At 36.8% G+C, this 10,000-nt stretch overlaps 2 protein-coding genes across 3 annotated transcripts in view; both read left to right on the top strand.

Annotated features, from left to right (window-relative positions):
* ssbp1 (single-stranded DNA binding protein 1) overlaps positions 1 to 3,845 on the top strand; it is a 6,213-nt gene extending 2,368 nt beyond the window's left edge. Inside the window, exons 3-7 of the mRNA XM_037760617.1 lie at positions 1 to 46; positions 147 to 287; positions 1,669 to 1,756; positions 2,356 to 2,444; positions 2,858 to 3,845. The exon at positions 1 to 46 is cut by the window's left edge and continues 12 nt beyond it. Of these exons, the coding sequence (XP_037616545.1) occupies positions 1 to 46; positions 147 to 287; positions 1,669 to 1,756; positions 2,356 to 2,444; positions 2,858 to 2,901 (408 nt within the window). The 3' untranslated portion in view covers positions 2,902 to 3,845. The remainder of the gene's footprint in view (positions 47 to 146; positions 288 to 1,668; positions 1,757 to 2,355; positions 2,445 to 2,857) is intronic.
* creb3l2 (cAMP responsive element binding protein 3-like 2) overlaps positions 2,131 to 10,000 on the top strand; it is a 34,007-nt gene continuing 26,137 nt past the window's right edge. The window contains exons 1-2 of one of the 2 annotated variants that reach the window (XM_037760610.1): positions 2,131 to 2,168; positions 6,894 to 7,058. In XM_037760610.1, coding sequence (XP_037616538.1) covers positions 6,960 to 7,058 — 99 coding nt within the window. In that variant the 5' untranslated portion in view covers positions 2,131 to 2,168; positions 6,894 to 6,959. Of the gene's footprint in view, positions 2,169 to 6,681; positions 7,059 to 10,000 lie in introns of those variants that run through there. The other variant, XM_037760611.1, reaches the window with a different exon arrangement.

Here is a 10,000-nt window from a genome sequence, read left to right as displayed (position 1 = left end):
GTGGTGAGATACGCGAGCACAGACACCAACCTCATCCTGGAGAGATGTGAGTCAACTTTCTTATACATCCTCGACTCTCTCTCATTAAGTAAACCTATCCATCTCTAATGTCTAATAATGTGGCTCTCCGTGTGTCTTTATTCCAGCGATAAACCGCGTGCAGCTGTTAGGCCGAGTGGGTCAGGACCCGGTGATGAGACAAGTGGAGGGTCGTAACCCGGTTACCATCTTCTCGTTAGCGACCAATGAAATGTGGCGCTCCGGAGACGGAGAGACGAGCCCAACAGGTACAATGTCAACAATGTGACACTCAAAAACTGTCTTTTATGAAGCACATATCATTACAAGTAAACTCTGTGTGCTTTACGCTGAAATGCACCTGCAAACATAGTAACAAATCACAATAAAAAACGTAAACTAAAGACTAGGGTTGACCTAAATGCTTCGAAGCTTTGACCGTTGCCATGGTAATCTACCTCCAAATCAGTATTCGAATTCAAATTTATATATATAAGAATGTAATAATAATGTATATCACTGTTTGTTATGTGTAGAGGTGCGTGTGTGTACAGTAGTGCGGCACTGTCCCGAAGCTTTGAATACCTTTGAATCTATAACAGATAATACATATTTTATTTATTTTCCCACCACATTTGTCTTGGGAGTCACTGAATCTGCAATTCAAGAGCGGCCTGACCTTCCTATCTTGTTTTTCTCGTCAGACACTTGTTATGTTATGTACTTGCTGAAGGACAACAGCAGAATAAATAAATCCGTCTGTTTGCACTTCAGGGTTGTTGCTGAAATATCCTGTTGACATTTCAGTGTGACCGTTTTTTCTCCAAGAACTGTGCTGGTGAAGGTGCACACGTTTATTTTATGTCGCTGTCCAGTGAAATCCAATTCCAAACTTGGCGACTTTTTAAATTTCTCACATAAACGTGTTCCTTTTAACGGACTGAGGAAATTCTTGTGCTAAATAAACCATTCAAATTGCTTGTATGTTTATTTTAGCGATAAACACACAGGAAAACTTTGTTTGGGTTGACCTAAAGTAAATAATTTAAGGCAGCTAAAGGACTTATTTCTATAATGAGCTAAAAAAGAATTACTTAGCTTTGGAGCTGACGTTTAAATAAGGTAAAATATTATAATTACTGTTGCATCAGCTGTAAATTGTCCGTGTCATATTTTGCCACTAGAGGTCAGTGTTACAACCTGACTTCAGTCTATATAAGAGTGAACACATTCTACATTATTGTTGGATTTTAAGGATTTAAATGACCATATAGATCATGTGAAGGTGGATTAAAACAGCACAGATTAGGCACAATGTCTGACTGTCCCTGAAGTATTCATCTCCAACCATAACGCATCGTTCTATGGAAAACTGAACCCGCCAAAATAAAAAAAATACTAAATAAATGACTCAATAAATAAATAAATATGACATTTAATGTGTGAAAAAAATATAAAAAATACGTGTAGACATTCATTGTTAAAATGTGACATGTAAAGGATAATGTAAAGCGAGCCAGTAATTGTTGCGAAAGAAACCCCGACAGGGCGATGCCACCGCGGAGGGATGGACCCCGACGCGAAGCTTGTACTAGTGTCCGTGAGGCAGATGAGGCTGATTTATGTGCTGCTGTTGTTTTGTGACTCCAGGTGACATCAGTCAGAAGACGACGTGGCATCGCGTGTCCGTGTTCAAACCTGGTCTGAGAGATGTGGCCTACCAGTACGTCAAGAAAGGGTACGGGCCGAGGACTACACCTCCAATACATTTGTTTATTTTCTTTACTTTCTTTGATAGTATAGTATAGACCGTCAGACAGGAAGTTGTGGGCAGAGAGATGACATGCAACAAATGCTCTCCGGGGCGTTCTGGTTTTGTGGTTGGACCACTGCGTCTCTGAAAGTGATGCTCTATGCAAAATGTATATTTTCGGCATCTTAAAAGCTTTAAAAGTGGCTGCACACATCTATTTTTTTTTTCCTCACAAAGAACAGCAGCGATGGTTAAATTTATTTCAAGTTACAGAGGATTCCTGTGGTGAAGTTTTCATAACAGTAATACAGACTGAAAACATCCATAAAAACTTCTTCTCTCAGGATGATCTACTGAACCGCTAATTTAAGCTGATCACAGCTGCTGTTTTTCTGTCCGTTAGGAATCTAGACTGGATGTTTCATCATAATGTATATAAAGCCATAAAATGGGGGGATGCAAATAATAATTATATATTTAAGTCTTTTCTGGACAAATGTATCAACCATCACAGTCCACCTCAGCCAACAAAAAACTCCTAATAGAGGAACCTTCATGTGACTGATCCTGAGTCTCTCTTTCAGGTCTAGGATTCTAGTGGAGGGGAAACTGGACTACGGAGAATATACGGACAAGAACCAGGTCAGACGCCAGGCCACCACCATCATCGCAGGTCAGACAACAAACAAGCTTCTATCCAACAACATGCACCTCTTTGTGTGAATATGACGTTGTGTCTCATGTCTGAAGTTACAAGTTAGGGTTAAGTTAAGGGTAACTACTGTATTTTTCAATCCTATTTGCTCATGTTTTTATGTCTAACTGACTAAAGGCCCAGACACACCAAACCCGACATCAAAGAACTAGCGTCGATGAAGGCCGACTGTTGCGTCGCCTTTGTTTTGGCCGTCGAGTCTCATTTGAACACACCGCAAAGACTACAGCTGACGGCCAGTTAAAATGTACGTTCTGACGGCCGACGGCCCCAAACTGTCCGACGGCCGACCGTTGGCTTGGTGTGTCTGGACCTTTCGGGAGATTCTTCTCATGTTCGTTTAGTTAAATGATTTGTTTCCTCTCTTCCAGACAACATCGTCTTCCTGAGCGACAACATCCGAGACAGAACCTGAAGCGTTTTCCTCTTCGTCTCCTCTCAACAACAACAACAAAACAACTTATTTTTATATTTATACAAAAACAAGACTGAACGCCCCCTTTTAGTAATGAAACTGACTGACCCAAAGAGAAGGGGGGACAGAATATGCTGCGACACTCTGGCGCCTCCTGCAGAAGCAGAAAGAGCCCACTTGTGTATAAATACACTTACTGATTATGAATATGATTATGCTTCTTGTACATAACCGTTACAAGGGTTCAGTTTTTGCGTGTTTAGTAAAATACACTGAAGACTCCGTACAAGATGTTGTAGAAGTTGTAGCTCTGTTAAGAGCAACTCTTACCTGTGTTGAGGATCATGGACAAAAGTTATTATAGTTTTTCTTCTTTTTGCGTCAGTTAAGACGACCTCTTCTTTAAACTCAGTGAATCAGAAACAGTTTCTTGGTGAGGAAAGACGATTAATCAGGAAGCGACCAGTCTGGTGGCCGTAATTTGTCCTGCGAGATCATCGCTCTCATATATGATTGTTGGGAATTATGTGCAGCTGCAGAGGGATTGTCATTTCATGGGATTAGTCTCTGTGTTAAATGTCAGCTGTCTTTCTTGCACTTCTCTGAATGAAGGTTGTTCAACTGGAGAGAAATATGCACATTTGGGTTAAAAGAAAACAGACCGGCATGCAAATTTAGAGGAAGCACGTTCAATTAAATTCACAATTTTTTCCTGCATTTTGTTCCCCTGTTCACACCCCTGACTTGTGCATAGTTATACCCGGACATTAATGTATGTATTTGATGTTTATTTGATGTTTTATCTCCTGTTTTCTGCTTTGTCACTCTCTTGTCAGTTGTTATCACTCTTATCTGTTTTTCATTTCCTTCCTGTGCAGCACCTCTACCACTGCTGCTTCATTTCTCTGTAATGCTTCCTATAATAGACCTTTTGGTTCCCCAGACTATTTGTTTTTGTCACATTTGTGTTCATCTTCTACAGTCAGAGCATGTATGATTTAACCTCCCAGTGTTAATAATTGCTCCTGAATTCACTTACAAAGCACTTTATAGAGGAGAAAAGTTGCATAGAAACTATATAAACAAGTATTTTATGGAAGTGTATGCAAATATCTTTTAATTAATTCTTATATTTTCATTAGTGGACGTTGATTGGCTGTTTCTGTGACGGGGCGGGCTTAAGTCAAAGGTATTCTTGGCCTAACGTTATTGGTTGCAGGATGTCTCAAAGTCTTTTCTGATTGGCTGCGTCACCTGTCAGTTAAAGTCTCAGAGCTATGCAGAGCATAGATATAAAACAGAAGACTACTACTTGTAGTATTCTTGTCAGTGTACTCCTTCAATACTTCTTGGGACTAAATTGGCCCACTTTTTAATTTATAAAAGTATAATTTAAATATACGTTGAGTACACAACTAGTTTGCATTACATATTTTGTACTGCTACTATGATATGAAGTGAACTTCTAGGTATACAGTACTGTTAGTTGTTAGTACAGTTCGTTTAGCACTTAGACAAATGCACTTTTCTGTGTACTTTTCAGTATAAGCCAAGTACACTTAGACTTTTCTGTACTTGTCGGTATAAGCTAAGGATACTTAAATATAATGTTAAGTAACATCTATTTAGATAAAAGATATTGCTTAATACAGTATGTTCAGAATACCAAAGACATTATGTTAACCCTCTGAGACCCATAATAGTCCAGTTTTTGTCTTTTTTAGGGGGAGATAGCAGGTCAACAGTAGATGTCACATAGAAGGGGTGTTCATCATCTGAAAGCTGGGAGATTAATTTGAGATGCAGCACTGTGTGTCAAGTTGAAACATGAATTAATTAAAATAAATAGTGAAAGTGTATCAAGGCTTAGAAAATTATGATAGAAGTATATGATGGCCATTCCCATGCTCTCTTTTGTCTGATAAATTGCAATTTTTGCATTGATACCAATTGTTACACAGATTCTGTGCTAAATTTAACCATTTTTTATCGCTCGAGAATTGATACAAATTACCAATAATCCCTAAAAAATACCACATTAAGACAATATTGAATATTGAAAAACAGTATTGATGTATTGGTGGAAATACAAGGGTTATAAGGACAATATAAAAGTTTAAAACTGGACCCAGGTCAGATGAACATGTCTCATCTAGTATTTTATATCTATGTGCAGAGCTGCTCGGTCGAATGGGCTTTAAACAGAGGAGTGATCTGATTGGTCAGGCAGCTGGATGTGGGCGGGGCTTAGAGTTGTGGGGAAACCTGTGGATTCAGTTTAAAGAAGATACGTCATAATGACGGAATTAACCAGGGTGAGACCGGAAATGGGTGGAGTGGATTTAAAAATAAAAGCTCAAAAATAATCCCTAACAGGCTTGATGGCGTAAGTCATTTTTTTTAATAAAAAAAATAAGTAAATAAATAAAAAAAGTGAAACAAATAAAAATAAAATAAAAAATAATAAAAATATATATGTAATTATGTATGTATAATATAATACATATAAATATGTATATATATATGTATATATATATACATATTTAAATATGTATTATATATATATATATATATAAATTAAAAATAAAAATAAAGTGAAAAAATAAGTAAATACATAAAGTGATTTGACTGGATAACTGACAAAATCAACGAAACAATTTACTAAAATTATAATCATAATACACACACAAAAAAAGATAATTATTATATTATTTAATTATTAATTAATTATTATTACTTGGATAAAAATATACCAAAAAGTAAAAAAAAAAAAAGAAGATATTTATATCTGATTTTGATTGACCATTTCTTTTTAAAAAGTTTCCTTCAATAGGTTCTATCATTTAAAATGTGCTGTTTTTATTTTTATTTTACTTTATCTTGTGGCTTGAGGGCGCAAGTACATTTTCTTTATAAAAAATAAGTAAATAAATAAAGTAATTTACAGTAATTACATTTTTACTGGATAACTAACGAAATTAACAAACAAATTTACTAAAATTACAATCATAATACACACAAAGAAGATCATTATTATATTATTTAATTAATAATTAATTATTATTACTTGGATCAAAAAGTAAAAAAGAGAAGTAAAAGAAGATATCTTTATCTGATTTTGATTGACAATTTAAAAAAAAAAAGTTTCCTTCAGTAGGCTCTATCATTTAAAATGTGAGTTGTGTTTTTATTTTTATTTTACTTATGCTGATCACTCGTGCAATAATTATCTGATGCTGTGCAATACTTATATAATTATCTGATGGACACTTTGTGCAATAATCTGGCAAAACTGTCATCTCATCAATATACAGATTGTATATTGTATTATCTTTTATATTTTTTATATTTATATTGCACTATCTCTCTTTTTTTAATTATTGTATTATCTTTTCATTAGCACCTATGGGATTGTCACAATCTAATTTAGCTGTACTACACAATAAAGGGCTTGAATCTTGAATCTTTATCTTGTGTAGAACTGAATAGCAATGGAGCTGAAATGGGAAGCTTTATTTTGAAATTCCTAACCGGAAACTCTAGTTTGTCAATGCAGGTATTTGATACAATGTGTCATAAACAGCTGGAACAGCTGGAACACTTCACATTTTATGCCCTATATTTAATCTCTATATTATACTGCATGTATGTCAACAGTCTGACTCACCTTTATTGATTTTATTGAATTAATTGAGTTTATTTTCTGTGTTTTTCTGTGTTTTTCTGTGTTTTTCTGTGTGACTCCTCCCACACATTCCTGTGTGTCTGGGCTGTGAAGAAGAGGAGGAGGAGGAGGGAAGAAAAGGGAAACGAGAAGCAGCAGAAAGCTGAAGCACAGAGACGAGATGATTAACAACAACAACACACAGCTTCAATCTGACACAATAAGTATTTATCATCTCTAAAGTCTAGTGTTAGTATTTATTCTCTTTTATAAAGTTGTTGGGAACTTGTCTTTGAGTTGTTGGAGTTTCCAGTCGGACTGCATTGCAACAAAAACACCCCCACTGCAACAACAAACCTTCCAGAAGAGCAGAAAGAGAGTCTGGAGAGAAACCATGGAGATCCTGGACAGTACTGAACCGTTTCTACACTGGGACCGGAACCTTAGTGAGCTGTCCGAGGCAGGGGAGGGAGACTGTGTGCTGTACACCAATGTGAGTGATCGATCAGATATCATCAATATCGTGTGTGTTTTATATGTTTTTTTATGATGTGCTTGTTTTGTGATCTTTTTATTTATGTAAAGTGTCTTTGAGTTTTTAGGAAAGTACTATATAAATAAAATGTATTATTATTATTATTATTATTATGGGAGGGGGAGGTGATCGATCAGGGTGATTGGCTCTGATGATGAATAATCAGAATAATCTCAGTTTGATGAAGAGGAGGAGGAGGAGGGATGTGTTTGGTACCCGGCTCTCCGTTCACAACTTGAGCCTTGAGGTCCAGGATGCAACTTTTCTCTCAGCCTCCTCTTTTCCTCCTCATTTTTTTTTCTTTTAAACACATTTATAGCAAAAATGGTGACAAAGTATTCAAAATGACAGACATAAAGTTTTAATATAAACAATCATTTTAAGATATGAGCACTGGGGAGGGGATATATGAGAGGGAAAACCCACCTGAGCTCAGTTTAGTCTGGGATTATATAGTCTAGGGCTGCAATTAAAGAGCTGCAACGATTAATCGATTAATTGTCAACTATTTATTTTATTGCCAACTATTTTAATAATCGATTAATCTGTTTGAGTATTGTTTTTTAAACAAAAAAAAGTCTAAATCCTCTGATTGCAGCTTCTTAAATGTGAATATTTTCTGGTTTCTTTACTCCTCTATGACAGTAAACTGAATATCTTTGAGTTGTGGACTTTGGGAAACATTGTGACTATTGATCCACATCTATGGGGCTTATAGCGACTGATAACTCCTACAGTATTTAACAGCCTGACAACAGACCAATCAGCTGGCTAGTGAGCTTGAACTTGTACTGCTTTTTTTTGTTGCCATTTATGTGATTATCATCTGTAGCCCTGTGGAAGATGTATCTATCTTTGTTCTCATCACGTAATACAATGTTGATCAGCAGAAAACTTCCAGTAATTTCTCCCTGTAATCCTCAAATATTCCTGTAATAGACGACAGCAGCTGCTGCAGCTCGCTGGTCCGATACTTTCTGCTGATATTCTGCAGGAACTGTAGCCTCAGGACTCGTTTAAAGGACCGACATTTAAAGGGTGAATGCTCTGAAGATCTAACAACACAAGTCTTTACCTGTCTGCAGGTTTTCCTAGAGGTGTGTGTGAGTGTGTGTGTTTTATGTGTGTGTGTGTGTGTATTGTCTGAGTCTCAGGGCTCAGTCGGCCTCTGTGGTGTCTGATTCCCATCTTGCAAGCCAGCTGGATTTTTCCCCTGTAAACCCAAACGCTCCCTCCCATCGTCTCCTCACACACACACACACACACGCACACACACACACACACACACACACGCAGAGACTTATGACTGGAACACACTTCAAGTTACATAACTGAAGGCGAAAGGCCATTTTAAAGCAGTTTGACTGAGGAGATGCTGAGTGTGTGTGCAACCTATCATGACTATTTTACTCTGCATATTGGCAAAAACTTACACATAAACTTCACATTTTTAGACTCAAACGTGTTCACAAAATATTCAACCTCGTCTCCTGGAAATTACGTTTATAGAGTACAACTAATTTGTAACAAAAAATACGTCGTACGCCACTCAGATTACATATTCTTCAGAAATCAGAAATACCCCTAGGGGGAAATTGGGGCATTACAGTTGCTCTTATATAAACATAAAGAAATGTAAGAAAATAGAAATAAATGATGTATATAATGCTACAATATAATTAAAGAAATATAAGTACTAAAGTTAAAAATGAGACAATTAGAATATAAGGAATATTAAATGTGTACAAATGTGGTGTAAACCTTTTTAAACAGGAATTAAAATTCCACTATATAATGTATATAGTATATAAACATAGAACTGAATTTAATAGATCGGCCCCATTGTCATCGATACCGGATCCAGCTATTTAAGTCAGCATCGGCCCGATATATGATCGGGTATTGGTGCATCCCTAGAATTAAACCGATATCGTTGGGTTTTTGACTTCTTGGTTAACAAAACACACTTTTTAAAGACATCATCATGGACTCTGGGAACTTTTGATGACAATTTTATTGATCAAATGAGTATCGATTAGAGCTGCAACTAACGATTATTTTCATAGTCTCGATTAATCGATTAGTTGTTTGGTCTATAAAATGTGGATCAGTGTTTCCCAAAGCCCAAGACGACGTCCTCAAATGTCTTGTTTTGTCCACAAGTCAAAGATATTCAGTTTACTGTCATAGAGGAGTAAAGAAACCAGAACATATTCACATTTAAGAAGCTGGAATCAGAGAATTTAGACTTTCTTCTCTTAAAAAATGACTTAAACCGATAAATCGATAATCAAAATAGTTGATAATAGTCGATAATCGTTACTGTGATGCTCAAAGTTGAACCAAAGTTCCTCTCCAGGTGTTTTAATATGAAGCCTGCAGCACACAGAGGCCAGGTTGTGTGAAGCAGCAGCACTAAGATGCTCTTGTTAGTGAGCGTAGTGGATATTCTATATATAGTAAAGTATGAATAGTATGTGTGTGTGAGTGTGTGTGAGGGAGGGGGGTGCATGAAGACTGCAGTGTTTGAGTCTGAGAGACAGACTGGAGTCTTTGTTGGGTCTCACTCTCACTTTCTCTCTGTGGGGGGGTTCGTTGACTTGAGATTCCTCACAACAATGTAAAGACTCTCAGAGTCGGTCGCACATGTGGGATCCTCCACCTTCAAACGTCTGCTTCTCTCATCACTCACACATCCCTCACATCTCCCTCTCTCTCTCGCTGTGTCTCTCTCTTTGTGTTTAAAAGCTTCATAATCAAGTTCCTCAGGTTTTAGAATAACAACAGAGCATCAATGCCGACAATCCTTTTTGACGTCGTCCTGACGTAATAAAAGACGTGTGACGTGACTTGTGTCTATTTCAGGAGAGGGAAAGCATGCACTTAAACAGGAGCCATCA

Source organism: Sebastes umbrosus, chromosome 23 (genome assembly GCF_015220745.1).
Source record: "Sebastes umbrosus isolate fSebUmb1 chromosome 23, fSebUmb1.pri, whole genome shotgun sequence".
Taxonomy (NCBI): domain Eukaryota; kingdom Metazoa; phylum Chordata; class Actinopteri; order Perciformes; family Sebastidae; genus Sebastes; species Sebastes umbrosus.
Note: the sequence above shows the minus strand (reverse complement) of the source record. Positions and strands in the feature narration are given on the sequence as shown.